Source organism: Papaver somniferum, chromosome 1 (genome assembly GCF_003573695.1).
Source record: "Papaver somniferum cultivar HN1 chromosome 1, ASM357369v1, whole genome shotgun sequence".
NCBI classification, from domain to species: Eukaryota; Viridiplantae; Streptophyta; class Magnoliopsida; order Ranunculales; family Papaveraceae; genus Papaver; species Papaver somniferum.
Genome location: NC_039358.1, coordinates 238,811,680 through 238,836,512, shown reverse-complemented (window position 1 = coordinate 238,836,512; position 24,833 = coordinate 238,811,680). Strand labels below are relative to the sequence as shown.

Genomic DNA, 24,833 nt, shown 5'->3' with positions numbered 1-24,833 from the left:
GCCTTCTTTGCTATTTGCACAAGCGGAAGGCCTCATAAACAGGGATTTCTCTGTTCTGAATTTTTACAGGTAAAAAAAACTTACTTCAAAAAGTATAAACTTACTATTTCTCTGTTCTGAACTATAAACATGATCTGAATAAAGGAATTGTAAAGACTTCAAGATTGAAAAGACGGCGCAAATTTATTGAACTAAAGTAGAAGAAAGATCCAACTTCAGTCGACATCCTCGATAGAGCTCCTAGCTCTGTTTGAAGGACCTACACCATTCTGCTGGTTCAGCTTATTAATGATAGGATCGCATACAGTCTCTAACTCCCTCATCTCATTGTAAACATCCCTTATGGCAGCTAGTTGTTTGCTATCTAACCAATGAAGGGCTTTGTTGACTGCATAATTCACCTTCATGTTATCATATGCTGATAGCTTACCTTTGCTGATACTAAGCTTATCCCTCATCTTGTATGCGTAATTCTCAAAGGAGTTCCTTGATTCCACGCTCTTCCTATGTTGTTCATCTTCTGAATTGTACTTCTCGGCCTCACTACTCAACCTTTTAATATCTGCATCAGACAACCTCCCTTTGTTATTTGTAATTTTGATCATACTTTTGTTCCCTGTTGACTTGTCCGTGGCAGATACATTCAATATACCGTTTTCATCCATATCAAAACATACTGTTAACTGAGGAACTCCACGAGGTGCTGGAGGAATTCCTCCTAACTTGAACTGACCCAGCAAGTTATTGTCTCCAGTACTAGTTCTCTCACCCTCGTACACCTTAATCAACACACTACTTTGATTGTCCACACGGGTACTGTAAACATGTTCCGCCTTGGTAGGAATGGTAGTGTTCCTTGAGATCAATACATCCATAACACCTCCATTTGTCTCAATACCAAGAGAAAGAGCGGTGACATCCAACAATACGAAGTCCTGCGCCATCTCATTACTCTCACCATTCAATTGAGCAGCTAGCAATGCAGCACCATGAGCCACAGCCTCGTCAGGGTTGATGCTCTTGCACAGTTCCTTCCCGTTAAAGAAATCCTGCAATAGAGACTGAACCTTTGGGATTCTAGTGGATCCACCAACGAGGACAACTTCGTGTATACTTCTCTTGTCCATCTTAGCATCATTCAAACACTTCTCAACTGGTTCCATACATTTCAAAAACAAATCCAAGTTCAACTGTTCAAATTTAGCACGAGTAATGGATGTATAAAAATCAACTCCTTCATATAGAGCATCAATTTCAATGGTTGCCCGAACATTTGATGAGAGGTCCCTCTTTGCTCTCTCGCAAGATGATTTCAACCTCCTAACAGCCTTTGGATTTCCACTAAGATCCTTCTTGTACTTCGTATTGAACTCATGAAGAAAGTGATACACCATCCTGTTATCAAAATCCTCTCCTCCAAGATGTGTATCTCCAGATGTAGCCTTGACTTTAAAAATGCCCTGATCAATGGTGAGTATTGAAACATCAAAAGTACCACCACCAAGATCAAAGATAAGAAGACTCTCCGCACCAACACCAGACGCTTTCTTATCAAGACCATAAGCAATACCAGCTGCCGTTGGTTCATTGATGACTCGAAGTACATTGAGGCCAGCAATTTTACCAGCATCCTTGGTAGCTTGACGCTGAGAATCATTAAAGTAAGCAGGGACGGTAATAACAGCGTTCTTGACGATTCCACTTAGATAAGCTTCAGCAGTTTCTCGCATCCTAGTGAGAATCATGGCTGAGATTTGCTCAGCTGAGAACTGTATATCCTTGCTCTTGTAACTGACTTGAATCATGGGTTTCTTGTCTAGGCCAGCAATGACTTTGAAGGGCCATAATATGATATCACTCTGAATAAAGCTATCGCCGATTTTTCTACCAATTAAGCGTTTCACATCTACAAAACAAAAGAAGCGATCTTGAGATGCCAACTCTAAGAGCCATGAGTTCATAATATTTATATTCTCATGCAAGAACAAAAATTATCTAGCAATTGAGAGAATAAAAAAAAATTAAAACTCACGAGATTTCACTACAAGATATCATGAATACACACATCAGCAATCTAGAAAACAAAAAGAATACATCAATGACCACGAAAGGGGTGGGACTTATAGCTCCACACTGTCCTGACAAAGTGGTGAGTCTGATTCGCAGCCAACCACAATAAGAGAGGCCTATAACCAGACTTCGATGAGTAACATCACACACCCAGTCCATAAGGATTAGTCAAGGGTGTTACAAGACCTGGACTCCTCCACGCCTTTCTCAACAAAAATCAAGAAACATGAATTTTATTTAATTTTTGAATTCTCAAGGTTAAAATGTTATTGCAAGGTGCAGTGCTTAGAAAGCACAAAAAGAAAACAGAAAATAGAGAAGAAAGATGCACAAAATAGTGCAACACAGGTGCAGGGAAAGTAAGAAAGCCTTTCCAACACTATACAAACTGGATTGAGCAGTACTCTAGACAACTGATAACAGATTCTTAGACCGCACCAGAAAAATCACAGCATTACTAACTTTTTTTAGCCGGTGTTCTTTTACCAGGCCCTAAATTCAAGTCATTAACTTCCCCCACTCCACTTAATCTTTGAGAGATTCTTTTTGATTTTTGCTCTCTTTTTCCCCCTCCAAAATGCTACCAAATAAGGTGCTAAACTTCATAAGATGTTCAAACTTTTGTTCACTTTGTGTGTCCAAGATAATCCGAGAAATCTACCCTACCAACCCCTGATGTTCAACAGAATCAACTCTTTATGATCACGAAACTAAGCCTAAAAGCATAATGGAAATCAAAGAACATGAGTACAAAATTGTAGCATAACAAACATGTTCATGAAAATCCGATACCAAAATTGGTGAAAAGACGCAAAAAAGCTTACCGTAAATGGAGTTGGTAGGATTTTTAGCAGCTTGATTTTTAGCAGCATCACCAATCATACGTTCAGTCTCATTAAAAGCAACATAAGAAGGAGTAGTGCGATTTCCTTGATCATCAGGAATGATCTCAACACGATTTTCTTGTGGCAACCATACTCCTACACATGAATATGTTGTTCCTAAATCTATACCTATTGCTTTTCCAGACATTGTTGTAATATTCGTTCAATCAAAAGACAAACTCATGAAAAAAACAAAAAAAACACAACAATAGATGGTCCATCATCTAATTAAGGCCGACCCTTGCGTTTTACAAAAATGGATAATTGAATACTCCAAGTTGTTGTAGAATATTCAGAACGAATCATTCATTGCCTGCATGACTATTTCACACAACTGTTTTCATTGCTTGGTCTATAGATTTAAATCAAATAGAGTTTTACTGGTACCATAATTTTCATGATTACATGTTGTAAATAAGTTATTAAGCATATCTCCCAAACAGAAGAGAAACAACATTCTAACACACTATCACAGTCGTGTTAATCATTTCATCTACAACTTTCTATTTCACTACCCTGTAACATAGCAACAGTCAGCTTTAGTCACAAATTAAGATTGCCTGAAGGTCATGCCCGGTTTATGAAGATTTGAGGGTGCTCTAAGAGACCAAAACTCCTTGAAGAAAATAGGGTACCGTTATTTGAGATAAAAATTACCTAATTACTATTCAATTTCTACCAAAAATCAGATTGTTGTTGACCTTTCAGAGATGCAAAATTGAATAGGTCAAGTAGTGATCTACATTTGAGTATACATTTATTCAGTCAAGAATCCCAAATGCAACAATTCAATGGTTGAAACCTGAAAGGTGCAGTGCATGATCTCTGTAATAAAGTTGACAATTTCTGACTAGTATGGCATTTTCAACTTGTTCCTTAGTTAAACTATTATTTTGCTAATATCTCAACTATACTTTTAATCCCTAGATTTCCATCTATTTGGATATTTCTTTTCTCTTTGCGGGTTGCGGATTCTGAACTTCGAACTAGTTTTGTATGGATCAGTGTTAGATTAAATTTACAGAATGAGAGGCAGGGAAAAGGTTATAAATATTTGATAAGACGACTAAAACTTTAATTATTATTGCCCTTTTGCCTTGTTATATCGCTGTAAGACATTTATCACATTCCTAACAATATGAATATCTAAAGACTAAATAAATCTTGTAATACTGTATTACCTGCTGTGTTGTTGTGCCATTATCGACTTGGTAAAGTGAAATGTCCAATTCCGGTACCTATGTCCTACAGTAGAGTAACTTAAGAAGAATGGCGTTTGCACCCTAACTTCTAACAAGACCCCCTCCAAGTTATACCATTGCAAAAACATATTTAATATGAAAGCAAGCTGAGTAAATTAAAGAAGTGATACTGAAATAATCTACAGAGCAAAAATTGGAAGTTCAGTGGTTTTCAGAACATACCAGACTAGGAATTGAGATACTCCTTTCATTATTGAATTACTTGGTCACTTAATCCTTGTCCCACGTCCCCGTCCCTATCGGATTCGAATCAGAACTTAAGGTTCAGTTTGCATCTTCACATTTCCACCCATTTCTTCTGCCGTATGATGACACAATCGAGTTATCTAGAGTTTTAACTTTCATCTTGACGAACCCAGTGACATCTATATCATCAGGTAGAATGGCAAGAACCTCAGCCACCAAAATGCCCGTCTCTCTGTTGCAACAGTAAGAAACTCAGGGGGAAGTCTCTGCACATCTAGTCGGATCAGATCAACACACGTAAGGAAGATAAACACTAGATGATTGGCACTGGTTTATGCCGAAACACATTCAGATTCTCTTTCAGTCCTATTGACAAACATGTTATCCTCACCTTCAATAAACTTCTCCAAATGCTATGCTCCATTTCCAATTCTCTAGTCAATACAAGCACACAACTCCCATAAAAGACTTCCACGACTTATCAAATCCAACACCCTACAAAGTTCCTTGCTCCATTTTAGGAAAGGGTTCTAGCTCTGATTTCACGCAGAGCAAGAACGTTTTTCGGAAAATCAAGTTCTTCATGGAAAGGGCTAAAATCGATGTTGCCAAAACTTAATAGAGAAATAAATGTCAATCGTATCACTGGCATTGTAACTCCTTAGCTTGATTCCAATCGGGAAATTTCTCCTCAAGGGCGGATACAAACATAAATACTAACGGTGCTTGGAACCCTAATTCCCAAATTGGGGGCTACAGGTTTTTAATTAGAAATTCAAAAGTACCAATACATATATGCAGAACCCACTCACCTCGTTGGTTTTCCAGCAGAAATTCGAGATGCCTTGGCAAAACCTATCAGAAAGTGATGCAGCTGAAACTGCAATCATCTAGTCTAGCTAATGGAGGACATATATGGCGCGGTCCATTCCACCAGTTTTGCTAATGCGTAATGCTTGCTTTCTGTGCTGACCATAGGCCCATAGGGCAATAGGGGGTTATTTTGTAAGATCAGTTTTTTTTTTTTTTTTGGGAAAAATATGGTTTGGTCCTTTTTTTAGGTGGTCCCATGTCTATTAGGTCCTTTCAGAAATCACGTTTTACATTTGGTCCATAATTATTAAAATATCTAAAGTATCCATTCCCTCTCTTATTTTTTCACGTGAATGGTTTCTCTCTCTTGTTTATTTTCTCTACTAATTTCTCTATCCTTCTAACCTTAATATTTAAAAGTTTAAAAATCTAATATCTCTCAAAATATTTGTCAAAAATTAATAAATTTTATACATTTGGAAAGCCCTCGACGATAGCTTTCCAACGAGTATCAGTGTCGCTATGTTTCGGAGCTTTTAATTTTTTTCGGTATAATAGTAGTTCATTTCGAGAATGAACACTATTTTATAACATGGTAGTTCATTCTAGTTCTAGCAGTTCATTTCGTAGAATGAACTCGTATACACTAGCAATTTATTTTGTAGAATAAACTCATAGTAAGTGTTCAATTTGAAGAATGAAGTCGCAATGGTAGTTCATTATTATAGTTCATATTGAAGAATGAACTCGTGATAGATGTTCTTAATTTCGAATGAACTCATAATAGTTGTTCATATTGTAGGATTGATAATTCATGTTATAAAACGAACTTGTAATAATATTAAAAAATGGTAGTTCATATTGTAGAATGAACCCGTGATAGGTGTTCATATTGTATAATGAACTCGTAATAATAGTTCATTATACCACTTCATTTTGTAGAATGAAGTCGTATGGTAGTTTATTTTGTAAAATGAACTCGTATGTTATTTAATCCAAAGAGTTCACTTTTTGGAATGAACTAACTAGCATGATAATTCATTAAAGTAGTGGATTTTGTAGAATGAACTCGTATAATAGTTCATTTTATAGAATGAACTCGTATAATAGTTTATTTTATAGCTAAAAAATAAGGCAAAAATTAAAAGCTCCGAAACATAGCGACAATGGTACTCGTTGGAAAGCTATCGTCTAGGGCTTTCCGAATATATAAAATTTATCATTTTTGGACATATGGTTCAAAAGATATTTAAATTTTAAGTTTTTATTTATTTATTTTTATTAAGAGAGAGAAAAAAGCAAACGTGTGAGATTACCTTAGGACCAAACCATTATTTTCTACGACCAAACAATAATTTTTAGGACCAAACTATAATATATTTTTCTAAAAAGGACCAAACAGACAGTTGACTGAGTCAACTGGACCAAAACTGATCCTAATATATTATTTTTAGGACCATATGGTATTTCTTACTTATTTTTTGGGAATTTAAGGAAAGTGTCACTCTGCTAATATGTTAGTTACAAAAGTGTTCCTCTTTGAAACAGAATTAGAAAAATGTCCCTCTTCAAGGGTTTTCCGTACAAACGTTGTTGACTCGCCGTTAAATCCGTTTTAACTCAGTATGGTCCCACCCGAAGGTATTAAATAAGTATATTGAATTACCGATTTGTCCCTGGAAAGTCAAAATTCCCAAATTAAACTCGAGTTAATCTCAAAACGGGTTTAAGATTCATTTCGAGAATGATCTGACGACTGTTAATTAACAAAACGTATGATCCATCTCGAGCACGATCTGACGACTATTAGCAGGGAAACGTGTGATCATACGGTTTATGGTTTGGATATATTAAGAAAAATGAAACCCTAAAATCAGAACATCTCTTCACTTGCCGCCTCTTTTTTTCTCTGCAATTTTTCTTCCCTCTCTTCTTCTCTTCAAGGTCTGTTGATGAAGAGCTTGAAGAACTGATTGAAGTAAAGCAAACCCCGTTTAATCGTAAAGATCTGCTAATTTTCCGCCTCTATTTTAGCAGAGTTTTTTCTTCCCTCTCTTCTTTTGTTCAAGGTCTGTTGATGAAGAACTTTTGAAGAAGTGATTGAAGTAAGAAGTTCTACAAGATGAGTGGTGATGATAGTGATTCGATCAAAATGAGGTAAGAAATTCTTCAACTTTGTTTTGATTCTCAAAATGATTCTGTATTTTTAGGGTTTTTATTGTTTCTCGTGATTTAGGGTTCAGGTTTCTTTTGATTCGAACAATCATGTCTCTGTAGTGTTAGGGTTTGTTTGATTTACCCTTATTTGATTACTGATTTTAATTTTTCAAACCCTAATTTTGAAATTTGGGGATTTTTTAGAAACCCTAATTTTGAAATTTGGGGATTTTTTTTAATTTCTCGATTTATGGCTGTTGTTGAATGGTAAAAATGATGAATATGGTTTCTGGGGATATATTACAAACTTAGTAATTGAATTGCTTGGATGGTTTTTTGTTTGTTGTATGTGCAGAAGCAGATTTGTTAGGTACCCTAAAAGGAGCTTTAGGGTTGAATTATTCACCACAAATAAATGGACTGTATACCATGATTTGGATGTAAACTTTGTTGATCTTCATATGTTGACTGATATGATTATGTGTGAGATGAAGATTAGTGAGGCCAAGAAGCTTAATTTGTTTTGGTTCACTCCAGATAACATACCAGAACTGATTACCAATCATGAGGAGTTCTTTACAATGTGGGACAGGGCTGAATATCAAGATGATGGTTATGTGCATCTTTACTTCAGTATTAGTGACAAGGTTTTGAGGGCTGGTGATGAATGCCCATCATCTTCAGATGTTACTAATGAAGTTATGAATTTAACTCCTACAAAGAAGGTGACAAGTGACTCTGAGATGGTGTTTTCTTCACCTAAGAAGAATGTGACACATGAAGATGACTTTGTGTTCTCTACACCTAAGAACAAGGTTGTTAGCAATTCAAATTTAGTTTCTCTTGCTACTAGGAAAAGTCCAAGGTTGGTTTGTAAGTCAATTGATGCTCAAATAAATGTTGCATTTGAGAGGTTACTTTTGGATGATGAGCATATGTGTCATCTAGATGATGATGTGGATGTAGAGTATGAGAACATTCAACTAGATAATGTGGAAGAGAATGTGTGCCATCCAGTTGATGATGATAGAAGTCCACCATGCTCTGATGATGAGGAAAATAAAATTGACATAGCTGATGTCAGATATTTTGTGAACAACTACTTTGATGATGACTTTTGGCAGAACTTTAGAAAGGAAAGTAATGTTGCAATACCACTTTTGATTGTGTACTTTATATTAAGCTATTTTCTGTGTTATGATGACTAATAATACTTTTGGCAGACTTTGTAGGTTCACAAGGAGATGATGTACCTGAAGGGGAGAAAGGAAAAAGTGTTGTAGTGGATAGTGATGATGACAACTGCCTTGGTAACTCACATTATCACTCTGACTCTGAAGATGAGAAGCCTGACTCTGAAGATGGAAAGAGTAAAGCAGAGGCCCTTCAACATTTTTACCAAGAATGGGGTCCAGATATTGCAGATATGGATGAAGACTTCTTTCCTGTTGATGATGGTCCTGTAGTGTATGATGCTGATTTAATGGAGGTGGGTATGCAGTTTGAAGACAAGATGCAATTTAAGAAGCATCTCAGGAGTTACGCAGCGATAAAGAAGTTTCAGTATATTTTGAATCCTTGTGACAATAGAAGGATAAAAGTGAAATGTAGGTATCATAAGTCTGAAGGTTGTAAGTTTCAAATTTTTGCATCAAATACAAAGGGGGAGAAGACTTTCACTGTTAGAAGTATGAATCTAAAGCATACTTGTGTTGGAGATCCACTTAGCTTAAAAAATCCTTTCATTTTTAGGGGATGACACCTAAATAATTAGGGGCGACTTTTTTATTCCCATCTCATAGGTGTGGTTATGAGATATCCTAGTGGCTAGAAAATATCTATAAGCTCTTTTACAATCGGTAGTTTACTATTGATTTTATCAACCGATTATGACTGTGTTCTTCTCTTCTTTGATTTGTTGTGAAAAAATTAAATTTGGGGCTACTATCACAATCCGCAGATAATAAACATCACGAAATTAACTACCCATTATGAAAATAGTGATATTCAAAATTCCAATGGGTTTTGAAAGTTTTAAGTATGGGGCGACTACCGTAATCGGTAGATAATGAACATCACAAAACTATCGCTTGTACAATCGGTAGGCAGTAAACAACATGAAACTACTGATTGTGAGAATAGAGAAATCCAAAATTCCATTGGTTTTTGAAAATTTTGAATTTGGGGCTACTACCATAATCAATAGATAATGAACATCATGAATGAAAAAGCGGGGGTCTAACAACACCACCCAATATTTCGATTAGCAATCTGTATGGACTAACTCCGAAATACTTTGCTACATAATCAACTAGATAGACAGACTCAATCTAGATAAAAGTATCTCAAGGAGTTAATATCTCTCTTTTGATTTGATTTTTACTCAAGCTAAAAACAATAGCGAGTCTTTATCAAATACATGAAATAACTTGGACGGTACCAAAGACCAATGTCCAAGGATCAATCAATATCAATCAACAACCAAAGGTTGGATTTCCAATTGATGATCACGAACGAACAACCTGTATTATTTCAATTATATAAAATATAATGCGGAAAAGAAATAACACAGACACCAAAAGATTTTGTTAACGAGGAAACCGCAAATGCAAAAAAACCCTGGGACCTAGTCCAGATCGAGTACACATTGTATTAAGCCGCTACAGAGACTAGCCTTCTCCAAGCTAACTTCGGACTGGACTATAGTTGAACCCCAATCAGTCTCCCACCGATCCAAGGTACAGTTGTACTCCTACGCCTCTGATCCCAGCAGGATACTACACACTTGATTCCCTTAGCTGATCTCACCCACAACCAAGAGTTGCTGCAACCCAAAATCGCAGCCTTGATAATAAACAAATCCGTCTCACACAGAAAAGTCTATCAAAGGATAAATCTGTCTCCCACATATAAACCCTAGGTTTTGTTCCTTCTTAAGATATAAAATCAAGGTGAACAGGAACCAATTGATAATCCAGTCTTATATTCCCGAAGAACATCCTAGATTAATCAATCACCTCTCTACAATCCTTCCTGACTAAACAGGCGGTTTATCGAGGAATCACAAACAGTGAGACGAAGATGTTTGTGACTTATTTATCTTGCCTATCGGAGAACTCTCACGATCTTATGTCAATCAATCGATTGTACTCGTACGATAGAAGATGCAAGATCATATCACACAACTACGATAAAAGTATCGGTCTGCCTTCACAATCCCAATGAAATCTTTAAGTCGTTAACCTGGTTTTAGAAGAAGAAAACCAAAGGTTAAAGGAGAATCGACTCTAGAGAGTGCACTAGTATCATATAGACGTGTGGGGATTAGTTTTTCTCAAAGCTAAATGTCTCCTTTATATAGCCATCAAATCAGGGTTTTTCCTTAGTTACAAAGCAATCCTTATTCACCGTTAGATGAAAACCTAATTTAGATTCAAGCTAATATTTCTTAACCATTAGATCGAAAACATAGCTTGTCACACACACTTGGGTAGACGTTTACTGGGTTCGTGAAAACCATGCCCAAACGTGTACGTATAAGTTGGTTCAACATAGTAACCCAAAAGGTCAACCATATGAGCATTTCATATTAACCTTGTTCTTCTTCAACATAACTAGTTCAATTGACTCAAATGAACTAGTTAACGAGTTGTTCAATTGCTACGAGATCTTATGTAACTACACAAGACACAATTGAAACAAAGATGATTCGATTCGATTGAATCGGCTCATGAACATTATAGCCACGGTTTGCATAAAACATTCCTTAGTAATTTAATGTTTCATGTTCATAGCACATCTTTAGATCATAACCTTTTAAGTTCACAAACAAGTTCGCGGACTAAAGTTAATTGGTTGAGTTTTCCAAACTCAGCAGAAATTCTCGGAAAGAGAACTTCCGCCAGTTCGCGGACTTAGCACACAAACGAGTTTTAGAAAATTCAGCAGAAATTCTCGGTCGAGAACTTCCGAATGTTCGCGGACTTGGCAAGCCAATTCCACAATCCTCCCGATTTCTCTTGATCAACAAAGTTAGAAAATTTCGGTTCAAGGAATAGATGGTTATGTAATATAAACTTTCATTCCAATCATTGAGACATTTTCAGAGGACGCTATGTAGCCGTTATTCACAGACCGATTCACGTCAGAACAATTCTCAAAGTGATTGAAACTTTTCATGACTTTCGTCACTAGGTGAAGATAAACTTGATCAAAGCGAAACGCTTTACCAACACACGATTTCGAGATAAAAGATAAGCAATGAATGCTCATCTCGAAATGTCAAATGTGTATGATCTAGTCTATATAGCATACAACTTTTGTCTCATAAGAACTAGGAGATATAATAGATAGACTTTTGAGTGATAGATAAGTTCAAGTCTCCACATATATTTTTGTTGATGAAGTTCCACGGTTCCTTGTATAGATCTTCGTCGTTGTATGATGAATCCCCATGAAGTCCTTGAGCTCAACTACACTTTTCTATCCCAGTCCGAAACTTAGCTATGTAGGCTAGAAATCAAGACTCATAGTTTTGATCACTAACAATGAGAGAAATCGAGATTCTCGATCATTATTATACACTGTCATAGTATTATTCTGTAATATGAAAGTCCAATTGTATCACGACTTTAACAATAATACTAAGGTGATATGTATCACTCCCCCTTAGTCAATACTCCATCTCGATCATGGAAACCACTCCCCCTTAAAAAATGATCCGAAAACCATATGTATTTGTAGTGTGAACTACATTATTTCTCCCCCTTTTTGTCAATAAAATTGGCAAAGGTATAAGAACGGGATCATAATGAAATTTCCACAAGAGACATTTCATAGACTAAAAGAAAAATACATACCAACTTAATTTAGATGCAATCATAAAGCCGAAGCTAAATGCATTCATCAAGGAGTTTTAAGATACAAGATAACCCCTATAAAATTCCACAGGCGCACACCCCGCAAGATATTACCATTAAACACAAGTTCAAAAGAACTCTCCCTCATTTGATGTCATTCCTGAAAGAACAACAAGAGCGACCTTAATTTTGAAGGAAAAAAAGGATTTTTAAATTGGACACCATAAACCATAGGAATGATTTTCTATATCCAAAGCTCAACCAAATTAATCACAAGTAAACCCATGATTAATTCAATTGAAAAAGAAACTAAATCAAACCACAAAAGTGATCAATTTAATTGAAAGTGCTCGACATAAGTAAACTTACGGAGCTACGACTAAGGTAATCATACGGAGATGACTAACTTAATCGTTCACATACTCAACATAAGGAAAACCTTACGGAATATACGACTACATTAACCAATAGAACATGATTAGTATAGCCGTTCATATACTCAACATAAGAATTTGTGGAATATATGAAAACTCAACTAGATTAATTACAAGAGAACCTATAATTAATCTAATTGGAATACAAACAACCAAACTAATCACCGAAGTAATCAATTTAATTATTTTGGGCTCAACATAAGAGAACTTATGGAACCCCGACTAAGTTCATCATAGAATATGACAACCTTAACCGTACATGTACTCGACATGAGAAAGAAAACTTATGGAGTACAAACTAAATAACCAAACTGGTTGATTAATTTAGTTCCTAATGCTCGACATATAACATCTTATGGAACAACCAACAAGCCAATAAGAATAATCGACTTAGTTGTATCGTGCTCAACATAAGACACATAATGGATCCTTCACGGTAAAACATAACAAGATGGATCAATGAAGATCAATACCGTGGATAACATACAAGGATCTATTATATTTTCCATAATAACGATATAATAGACTTTATCCTTGTCAAACAAAAGATATCATCCTATTTTCCATCAAATACATGACTGCATAGGCATAACTTTTGTAAATGTCAAAAGTACATTCGTCCTTTCATCATACGAATATCGATTCATGAACGTCTTTACTTTTGACCGCAATATGGGACCTTCAAGTTCACGGACGCAAACAATACATATCCCATAAACAAATTACAATATCACAAAATCATAAAGATCAATACTGCAATAACATCATCCTCCAAATATTTTTAGAATTTAATAACCAATAAACCTAAAAAATAACATAAGAAGATGAAAAAAAAAATAGCTATGTGTAGTCACAATCATCGCTATTCAAAGCACTAGTTATTCTTCCAACTAATCCAAAAAGAAGACATACTAGGCAACAAAAATAGATGACAAGCTTAAACGGATTCCGGTATATCCTCAACAGCGAACAGGAACACGGGAGGTACAGGATCCTCATGAGACATGAAACCAATGAGCTTGTGATCTACAGCCTTCTCTGCAACAACGAAGAGATGATTCTTTTTTCGAAGATCCTTGATTTGAGAGGTCAGACACAACCTTTTCCAACTCAGTTTTCACCTTATCAAGACCTTTAAGAGTATCAACAAGCTGTAGTTTTGCTTCCCCAAAGTACTTAAGAAAGTGATGAACAACTTCAGGAGAGATCATATCATCCTTTTCAGCATCTTCATGAGAATATGCAAAGAAGCATGAGGAATTGGGATGATCTTCATCTACAAGATTTCTCTTCTTCTTGGAATCAACCACAACACCTTTATCAAGAAATACTTTTCCAAATCCACCATAGCAAGATGAGGAGGACGACATTCTCCAAAATCCAAAACTACCCGGAGTACACGTACATGACTTGTAACCCTAAGAGGTTGAATATTTATCCTTGGGGACAACAATTTAGGGTCTAATAAACTGTTGACTCGGGCCAGAACGAAATCCGTTCGAGTACAACGAATACCAAGAGATAAAGTCCTTCAAACAATTTGAAAACAGGACCTAAAAACAAGTTTTAAGACAGTATGCAAAATCTTCTTTTGAATTAACCAATACTTGATCTTAGCGGATCTGTCAACACAAGTTTAGCTATGGACGATAAGAAAACAACTTAACTTAACAGATGCAAGTAACAAGTATACATGTTTTTAACACAACTTACTCAGCAGGATTTTATATGAGTAAGCTCTTGAACCTTGTGATTAATTAACACAAGTACGAGCCACAGGCTCATTACGAGGTTTATGTCTTTGGTTAAGTTTGTCTTTCCTCTTAGTCTTAGAGAGGGATCCTGTTTGACATGAGAAATTATCATAAAATTTACTGTCATCAGAATAAGAGACATAGTTGGAGTTCGTACCAGAAGTGTCTTGACATGAGGAAGAAGATATTCTATTGACAAGCTCTTTATACCTTACAATTATCTTTTTAATATCTTTTCTTATCTTATCAATCTTCCTATCTTCTGGAATGGCTTTTTCAACAGGAACAATGTTGCTTTTAGAGACAAGGCATTGAACTTCCTTTGGAAGATTTGTATTAAGACGTCTATTCTGCCCTTGAACATTGGAGGAACTCATTGTACTGACTTTCCTGGTTGCATACACAGGATAGGTACGAAAACCAATTGGTTCAATCATACGAATGTCAGTCACACCTTTGAGAATCAAATCTAGGGTGTGTTGAAGTTGAATTAAGGAGATTCAACTTGGAGTTTCTCTTTTGTCTAACAGAACACTTGGTCTCACAAACAAGACATACCTTTTGACTTATAAGAATGATTGGAGAACGTAGTCTTAATGTCATCGTCATAGGAGTTGTCTCTTTTACGGAATGTACCAAATTCATGATTGGAGGAAACATTAGGAAGATATGTATTGACTTCGGAGTATAAAGCATCAGAAGTTCTTGGTACATTAGACTGCTTTGAATGTCCTTGAATGGAGAGTTTATCAAGCGACGTTCAATCTCCAGGGCATCCTTTTCGAGGCTGGCCTCAAGAGTCAAGCATGAAGACTGATCTTCAGCGTTGCCATCGATTTTGCAATATTTAACAATAACAAGAAGAACATTGACATGATGTTTCATTCTAACAGTTTGAATTATAACAAGATTTAGAATCAGTTTACTCTCTTCAGCTGTATCCCATTCATTAGAGGAGAAGGTCTCTTTCGAAGGGTAATCATGACCACTCATGCCATAGTTTGTTTGTCTCGTCGAACCACAAGGTTTTTCTATATTCGAGATTGAACTATTCTCTTTAATAGATTTAGACGAGAGAAACTTTATTACTGGTGACGCGTTTACCAGAGATAGTACTCTTGTCCATAGAGTCAGATCGCTACAAACACAGACTTGTTAGGTCTTGAACGTGTTTGCCTGCTCTGATACCAATTGAAAAAGCGGGGGTCTAACTACACAAGACACAATTGAAACAAAGATGATTCGATTCGATTGAATCGTCTCATGAACATTATAACCACGGTTTGCATAAAGAATTCCTTAGTAATTTAATGTTCCATGATCAGAGCACATCTTTAGATCATAACCTCTTAAGTTCACAAACAAGTTCGCGGACTTAAGTTAATCGGTTGAGTTTTCCAAACTCAGCAGAAATTCTCGGAAAGAGAACTTCCGCCAGTTTTCGGACTGGGTTCGTGGACTTAGCACACAAACGAGTTTTGGAAAATCCAGCTGAAATTCTCGGTCGAGAACTTCCGACAGTTCGCGGACTGAGTTTGCGGACTGGGTTTGCGGCCTTGGCAAGCCAATTCCACAATCCTCCCGATTTATCTTGATCAACAAAGTTCAAAAACTTCGGTTCAAGTAATACATGGTTATGTAATCTAAACTCTCATTTCAATCATTGAGACATTCTCCGAGGACGCTATGTAGCCGTTATTCACAGACCGATTCACGTCAGAGCAATTCTCAAAGTGATTGAAACTTTTCATGACTTTCGTCACTAGGTGAAGATAAACTTGATAAAAGAGAAACGCTTTACCAACACACGATTTCGAGATAAAATATAGGAAATGAATGCTCAGCTCTAAATGTCGAATGTGTATGATCTAGTCATCTAGTCTATATAGCATACGACTTTTGTCTCATAAGAAGTAAGGGATAGAATAGATAGACTTTAAAGTGATAGATAAGTTCAAGTATCCACATACCTTTTTGTTGATGAAGTTCCACTGTTCCTTGTATAGATCTTCGTCATTGTATGATGAATCGCCATGAAGTCCTTGAGCTCAACTATACTTTTCTATCCTAGTCCGAGACTTAGCTATGTAGGTTAGAAATCAAGACTCATAGTTTTGATCACTAACATTGACAAACATGCTTGAGATATCAACGCATGCGAGGTCGACCGAGATATGCTCTAACAATGAAACCACCGTTTGTAAAATCGGTAGGCAATAAACATCATGAAACTACCGATTGTGAAAATAGAGAAATCCAAAATTCCATTGGTTTTTGAAAAATTTGAATTTGGGGATACTATCATAATCGGTAGATAATTAACATCACGAAACTACCGACTGTACAATCGGTAGGAAATAAACATTAATAAACTACTGATTGTGAAAATAGAGAAGGTTTTTGAAAAAATTGAATATGAGGCTACTACCACAATCGGTAGATAATGAACATCACGAAAATTTACTACCGATTATGTTTATGTAGAGAATTCGAAAATTAAGGATTTTGGCACAATCCAATTTTGGGACTATATTATAATCGGAAGCCAATTAAATATCATGTTGTAACGATTATAGATATATTTTGGCTCAGTAGTTTACAACCGGTAGACATGGTACTCTATTATCTATGGATTCTAGGTTGTTCTCAATCATGTGGAAATGGAATTTCCTCTATATAACAAATTTCTCCCAATTGTAAACTTATCTACTTGTTATGGAGCGCATATTTCCCATTTCGAAAAATTAGAGATAAGGGTGGCTTCGTTTTAGATTTAGGTGACCCTATTTTGTTTTATTAGTCGCCCGTAATTCTTTCACGGTCGCCCCTAAAAATGCCAGGTAAAAGATATTCCTTATGTTTCTGCAAATCATTATCATTTATTTTTTTCTTCATTTTTTAGTACTTGGCTAAAATGGAAAAAGTGATAGTAACACTTTTGCAGAAATCGGATGAGAGTAAGATGAAGTTTTAACGTGAAATTTATCGGATATATAACGGATGGTTCTCGGATATATAACGGATGCAGATATCATAAGAATTTGCAGCTTCCGGATTTTTCACTGTTGCAAGTTTCTGCAACATAACAGGCCTCAGGTATATGAAATTACGGGAAGAATGTGAAAAATGGAGTTGTTTGAGAAAATTAACATTTATACAGACTCTACAGAGCAAACTGAAAGCGTAAAAGAAAATGCACACCAAAACATCTTTCTAGCACCAGCAACTAGCATGAACGAAAAATTACTAGGTGATCGATTTTGGAATTCCAGCTTTTGTAAAAGGACTAGCACCACCCTGATGGTACATCCTTCTGACAATAAACATTCTATGTGTACCACTTCATCTTGTTATTGTAGGATCGAGCAAGAGAGAGTAGAGCACGCGCGAAAGCAAATAAAAGACTACATTGATAATCAAATTCGGTGTACATTGTCTCATGGCTTACTAGCCTACTTATAGTCTCACAAACTTGAGAATCACTCAAAGTAGTTTCCTAATAAAAACAAACTCTAAATAAAGCACACTTCTAGAAACACAAAGAAACTCTAAATATAGTAAAACTCTAAAACAAGGAACCGGCACAACTTGGTCTTCTAGTTAACTCGAACTTCCAAATATCGCACAGTGTGTCAATTGTTCCTGTTGATCCATTCGGACTGGATCAACATCATATGTTGATCCACGAACCAAAACACCATATCCTGGTTTAACTTCCAACATCCTCCCTTAAACCAAGATATCAGTCAACGAGAATTCCGTAACCCTCTTCTACTCCTCATCTTCTTCCATTGATCGACGTTTACACGTCCTTGTCTTTTCTCATTTCTACAAACCTCTTCTTCCATATATAAACGTCAAAACGATCTTGTCTTTTCTCATTCTTCTTCAAAGAAACCACCAATCAAACCCTTACTCCTTGATACTCGATTATAGCTTATCCCAACTTCATGATCACTCCGGAATTCCGTCAACAAACTCAAACTCAAATAAAAAACAAAGCACAAAGAGCAAACTAACTAAAAAACGAAACTCAAACTGCAAACCAAATCAAACGAAGCAATCTTCTAATTTTGCTTAACAACAATATTCAAACACATTCCATAGTGTCGCCATACCATAACAACCATCATAAACTTCTTTCTTCTTCATCTTCATCGCAGCGGAACACAAACCTTAACAAGATATAAAACACCTCATTGTGCTCTATACAACTTGCTGACCAAACACAAAAACCAATTTCTTAACTTATCACCGAGCATTGTAGCTCACCTTCTCAACACTTGTTTAACTACTTCACTCGCAGGATTTCTACTCAACTCTTCAAATTCAACACTTAAATTTCTTCACAACTCTAGCCAATTCTCCACTGGGATTGCTTCACTCAAATTGTAGACTTTACTCGCCTACAATCTTGTCTCACGCTCACAACCTTGTGACGTCTCTTCCACAACTCATAATCTTAACCTCCTTTTGTTGTCTTCTCACACATCACCCCCTGGTGATTACTTCTCTTACTTCATAACCTTACTGTTGTATTTCTTCTTATCTCGTCTTCTTTACTTCTTTGTTCCAGTCACGCTTGTTAGAGTCGAGACTTTCACAGTTCTTTCACAAGATTCTCTCACAATCTTTCTCTTGTTACGCTTCTGCCGCAAGCAATAACTAACACAAAGTCTGCCACACTTTGTAAGACTTCCAAGTTTCTGCCACAAACTCTTCAATCACCATGTTTGAGCTTAATAAGATACCATCCTCCCTTAAGCTCAAACATATCCACCCAAATTTCCTTGTTATTCTAAGTCGCTGAATTCGATCAACTTCATCAAATTGTACTAGTCCTCCTTGACTGCAATACCAACTTTGATCTTCTCTTGCGTCTATTTCAAATCCATAACCTAACCCTTCGAATCAACCACTCACCCAAACTTCTTAACCTTCAAAGCTGAAATCTGCTTTCTGCAACGCCTCTGAAAGAAAAATGTCACACTTCTTTCGTCACACCCACAGTCACAATTGTGATCTTTCCTTCTCTCACGCTTCTGTAATTGATGCAACAACTTTTTCTGTAACAACTCCTCTGTCACACTTTCTGTAACACTTTCTTCTGTAACTACTCCACATCAGCAGTTCTTCTGCAACTGTAACTTCCACCTTTGTAACAGACAAGCTGTTACAAATTTAAATAACACTTTTCTTTTATTTCCTATATTTTTTTTTACGTGAAACCCTAACTGCTTGTTCCACACAAGCACACCTTAGACTCAACTCTCCATACGAACCTTCTCTACCAATCATCGTTCAATAAAGCTTCATCAAATCCATGGCAGAAGCTGCACCTACAGAAACCCATGTATTCTCTGCACCACCATCACCGTTGTGATCATCAGGAAATTACCGAAGCACAATATCACTTGTTCCCTGGCAAACCATTATTTCCTTTAACTATCCATCAACCCATCTTCGGGCTGCAGTAACCTCCATCATATTTAATAACAGCATCAACTCGACAAACACAGCAGCCATCGAACCCTTGTTGTGTCTGTACTCACCATCTTCTTTGTTTGTTCCAAACCTGCATCACCTCTTTTGACAGATAACATCATCACCGTCTAACAGCGAACCAACATGTCACGAACCGCATCAGGATCTGCTTCTTTTTGTTCTTTCTCAGACTCTTGCCAGAATAAAACACCAACACAGCACTCGTTTGCAACCACCATTTACAAACCCTAACCCGTCGCAGCTTCATCTTCAAACATCAAAGCACAACGAATACTTCTCTGAACTCATCACGAACACCTCCTTGTCCTTTAAGAACGACAAACAACAACACAATCTTCTTCTTTATCATCACTGTTCTGCCTTTCTTTGCGGCTAACAATAGCATCAGATCTTCTCTTCTGCCAGCTTCTCTAAACAGCAGCTGTAACTTTTTGCTTTCAAGTCACTGTCTTCTTTTTTCTTTAAAACAGCAACAACTCTTCATCTTTCTCTTTTTTTTTTATAACTCTCGAAGCTAAAAAGTACGAACACCAAAAAAAACAACAACACGACTTCAGACCTTCAAACAATTCTCTAGCTCGTTCTCCTTCTCCTCTCCCTTCCTCTCACCTTGCTCTGATACCAAATGTAGGATCGAGAAAAAGAGAGGAGAGCACACGTGGAATCAAATAAAAGACTACATTGATAATCAAATTCGGTCTACATTGTCTCATCGCTTACTAGCCTACTTATAGTCTCACAAACTTGAGAATCACTTAAAGTAGTTTCCTAATAAAAACAAACTCTAAATAAAGCACACTTCTAGAAACACAAATAAACTCTAAATATAGTAAAACTCTAAAACAAGGAACCGACACAACTTGCTCTTCTAGTTAACTCGAACTTCCAAATATCGCTCAGTGTGTCAACTGTTCTTGTTGATCCAACTTGACTGCGTCAACTACAGCAGTTGATCCATTCGTACTGGATCAAGATATGATGTGGATCCACGAAGCAAAACACCATATCTTGGTTTAACTTCCAACAATTATTAGCATTGTTTTTTATCCTACATGAGCTTCACTCTGTTTTTATTCACCGTTCGCGTCACGTTGTATGCGTAATGCTTCATCTTCTGACCTGTATTTCTTAGCGTCTCGGACCATCTTCTTAATTTCAGTAGTCGACAACCTCCCTTTTTTGTTTACAACAGTGATCCTATTTTTGATCCCACTTGTCTTATCCTGGGCAGACACATTCAATATACCATTTGCATCCAAATCAAAGCATACTACGATCCTAGGGACACCACGACCTACTGGGGGAATTCCTCTTAGCTCAAACTCACCCAGCAAGTTATTGTCACGGGTTCTATCTCTCTCACCCTCATACACAGGAAAAACCAAATAGGTTTGATTGTCCGCGTTGGTAGTGTAGAGCTTTTCCTTCTTCACGGGGATGACTGTGTTCCTGGGGATCAATGTACTCATAACACCATCACCAACCTCAATACCAAGAGAAAGAGGGGTGACGTCCAACAACACCAAGTCCTGCACCTCCTCATCACCCTCACCACTCAAAATAGCAGCTTGCACCGCAGCACCATATGCCACAGCCTCATCAGGGTTGATGCTCTTGTTGAGTTTCTTCCCATTAAAGAAATCCTGCAATAGAGATTGAACCTTTGGAATTCTAGTGGACCCACCAACGAAGACAACTTCGCGAATGGCACTTTTATCCATCTTGGCATCCCACAAACACTTCTCAACAGGTCCCATGCATATCGTGAACAAATCCATGTTCAGCTCTTCAAATTTAGCACGAGTGATGGGCGCATGAAAATCTAATCCTTCATACAGAGCTTCAAGTTCAAAGGTTGTGCGAACATTGGATGAAAGGGCCCTCTTTGCTCTCTCGCAAGATGTTTTCAACCTCCTAACGGCCCTTGCATTTCCACTGATGTCCTTGTTGTGCTTCTTCTTGAACTCTTTTATAAAGTGATCGACCATCCTGTTTTCAAAATCTTCTCCTCCAAGATGGGTATCTCCAGCCGTAGCCTTGACTACAAAGTTTCCCCCGTTAATGGTGAGTACGGAAACATCCAGAGTGCCACCACCAAGATCAAAAATAAGAACATTGTTTGCGCCCACATTGGTCGCCTTCTTATCAAGACCATAAGCAATTCCGGCCGCTGTTGGTTCATTAATTATTTGCAGTACATTTAGGCCAGCAATTTTAGCAGCATCCTTAGTAGCTTGACGCTGAGAATCATTGAAGTAAGCAGGAACTGTGACGACAGCATCCTTAACAGTTGAACCAAGATAAGCTTCGGCAATTTCTCTCATCTTAGTGAGAATCATGGCTGAGATTTCCTCAGCTGAAAACTGTATATTCTTTCCCTTGTAACTCACTTGAATTATGGGTTTCTTGTCTACGCCAGGAATGACTTTAAAGGGCCATAGCTTCATATCACTCTGAATAAAACTATCTCCGAATTTCCTACCAATTAAACGTTTTGCATCTATAAAACAGAAAACCGATTCAGAAATGATCACGACATTATCAAGTGAGAGAACTAAAAGTAGCTTATTGTTATCAAATCCTCCATCGTGAAATTATAATGCAAAACTGAAATACTAAAATATAATACTCTATATAAGATAAAAAAAAAAAAAACTGCTCAATAACATAGATGTTCCGAAAATTCAGTTATCAAAATTAAAGTTTACCAAAAACGGTGTTGACCGGATTCATAGCGACTTGATTCTTAGCACCATCACCGATCATGCGTTCAACATCATCAAAAGCAACGTAAGAAGGTGTAGTTCTATTCCCTTGATCATTAGGAATAATCTCAACACGGTGATTTTGCCATACTCCAACACATGAATATGTTGTTCCTAAATCAATCCCTATTGCTTTTCCAACCTTTATATTAATAGCAGATCAATTAAGTACTCGAAACACACTCAGAAATGTTTTTAAGAAAAAAATCAGATTCTTATTTTTATTTTTTTGATAGACAGAAGAGAAATGTAAAAAAGATAGGAGAAGGATTGAGCTGAAATTAGAACTGACGTTATAATATGGATGGATGGTCAAACTGGTCAAGGTTGATCCAGCACCAAGTGGTCCAAGTCTAACCCTTGAATCTTACAAAACTGATTAATCAAATAATCCAAGTTGTTTTGAATAATTCAGCCATCAGTTCATTCATCCCCTGCACGATAACTTCACAAATTGGTTCATTAATTGAATTTAAATCAAAGATATTCCTTCCGGTATATATTTATTTTATGCGAATGCAACAAATCAAATCATGAGTATGCGAGTGAGGGAGCCACAAATCTAGGTAAGAGAGGGCAAGAATAAAATAAATAAATTGGGGTGATGGAGGATCGATTCCATCTGCAAGTCACTTCTCCGAATTGTCATAGTCAAACTCCGGGCAAGTTGTAAGTTGCTCTAATGATTTTATTCCGAACAGTTCTTCCAGATGTCTGTACTTTATTGCGATGAAATATTTAGAAATAGGATGTCGAGTGCAACTAAAAAAATCGGCATCATTTAATTTGAATGATTTTTTTAGGGACCATGATTTTTTTGAGGGGACCATGATTTTATTAGGCCACATTCCCTATAGTTATAAGGGGTGTCCTAAAGCATTGAAATGACTAACCTATCCTTAACCTAATTTAATTTAAAACCAACCTAATAACCACATATATATATATATATATATATATATAATCACCTCCTCCTCCCACCACCACCGCCGATTACCACCATCACCACCTCCGATTATCACCACAACCAACCACCGATTACCACCACCGCCAATTACCACCACCACCACCTCCGATTATCACCACCACCAACCACCGATTAACACCACCATCTCCGATTACCACCACCACCACCTCTATATATAGCTTAATTTAAATCATTAACAAAGATATTCTCACAAACCCGTTACTTGTCATTCGTTTTTGGTAGAAAAAATGAGAAGCAATCATCAAAATGAGTTGAAAATGGAAGTTGCAGAGAGGTTTAATGGAGGATTTTTTTTCAGAGAAAGGTTCGATTACGTCACAAAAAAAAAGTCTCAATCGAACTTTTAGTTCGGTTACGTCGCAAAAAGTTCGGTTTCGTCGCAAAAAGTTCGGTTATCACGAATTAATTTTTTCTTAACCGAACTCAGAGTTCGTTGATTCGCAAAAAAATAAATTTGGTGGTAACCGAACGTTTGCATACATGCATATATAAGCTCAGTTCGGTTGAGTCGCAAAATATGTTGAAGTTTGCGAACTAAGCAAACTTCTAACACTAGGTTGCTTTTAACCTGCAGTTCGGTTGGGAACTTGGTTGCGTTGAGGTTTTTGAACCAACCGAACATACCTATGTAAATCCTTTTACTAAAGTTCGGCTACCTGCGTGTTTGAAGAAAGAAACCGAACACTTTGTTCAGTTATATGTTCTTGACATTTATTAACCAAACTACCTGAACCTAGCAGGAAATTTTTATAAAAATTTACAGTTTTTCTTCTTCATCTTCTCTATCTTTACTCTCTCAATAATTCTATTTCTTTAGCTTAATCATTTCACTAATGATTTCACTAATCATTACCCAAAATTAATCAGGAGGGTAATTTAGGTATTAATATAAATATCTAGATAAGGGTTGACCTAGATTTACTTCTAAATGTCTTACTAAAAATAGAACCATGGTCCCCAAGGTAGTCAATATCGGTTTTACACGCCGATATTAAAGTTTTTTATAGGATATCGGATAAAATCTTTACGATATTGAAAATATCGGCGATACGAAGGAGAAACGATGAAAACGCGAGTATCGTCCTGTACGGACCGATATATCGGTTTCACTTGTACACTGATAATATAGGTTTCACTTGTACACTGATACATCACT

At 36.7% G+C, this 24,833-nt stretch overlaps 2 protein-coding genes across 3 annotated transcripts; both read right to left on the bottom strand.

The window, feature by feature from the left end:
* Positions 1-83: 83 nt before the first annotated feature.
* LOC113320840 (heat shock cognate 70 kDa protein-like) lies at positions 84-5,299 on the bottom strand. 2 transcript variants are annotated; one of them, XM_026568739.1, is made up of 2 exons: positions 2,895-5,299; positions 84-1,906 (listed from the first exon to the last, which is right to left on the bottom strand). In XM_026568739.1, exons 1-2 carry the CDS (start codon positions 3,100-3,102, stop codon positions 216-218), a joined length of 1,899 nt encoding a protein of 632 aa, XP_026424524.1. In that variant the 5' UTR covers positions 3,103-5,299; the 3' UTR covers positions 84-215. The 2 variants fall into 2 exon arrangements, with proteins under 2 accessions (XP_026424524.1, XP_026424531.1); XM_026568746.1 differs by having other exon boundaries at positions 4,379-5,299.
* Positions 5,300-20,759: 15,460 nt separating this feature from the next.
* Positions 20,760-22,932, bottom strand: LOC113320887 (heat shock cognate 70 kDa protein-like). The gene is made up of 2 exons (XM_026568788.1): positions 22,633-22,932; positions 20,760-22,424 (listed from the first exon to the last, which is right to left on the bottom strand). Exons 1-2 carry the CDS (start codon positions 22,688-22,690, stop codon positions 20,995-20,997), a joined length of 1,488 nt encoding a protein of 495 aa, XP_026424573.1. The 5' UTR covers positions 22,691-22,932; the 3' UTR covers positions 20,760-20,994.
* Positions 22,933-24,833: the final 1,901 nt, after the last annotated feature.

Excerpts from the sequence above, each read along its gene's own strand:
- LOC113320887 (XM_026568788.1), bottom strand. The coding sequence starts at position 22,690 with ATGATCGGTGATGGTGCTAAGAATCAAGTCGCTATGAATCCGGTCAAC. Across the intron at positions 22,425-22,632 it reads TCCGGTCAACACCGTTTTTG|ATGCAAAACGTTTAATTGGT; the intron begins GTAAACTTTAAT and ends TCTGTTTTATAG.
- LOC113320840 (XM_026568739.1), bottom strand. The coding sequence starts at position 3,102 with ATGTCTGGAAAAGCAATAGGTATAGATTTAGGAACAACATATTCATGT. Across the intron at positions 1,907-2,894 it reads TCCTACCAACTCCATTTACG|ATGTGAAACGCTTAATTGGT; the intron begins GTAAGCTTTTTT and ends TTTGTTTTGTAG.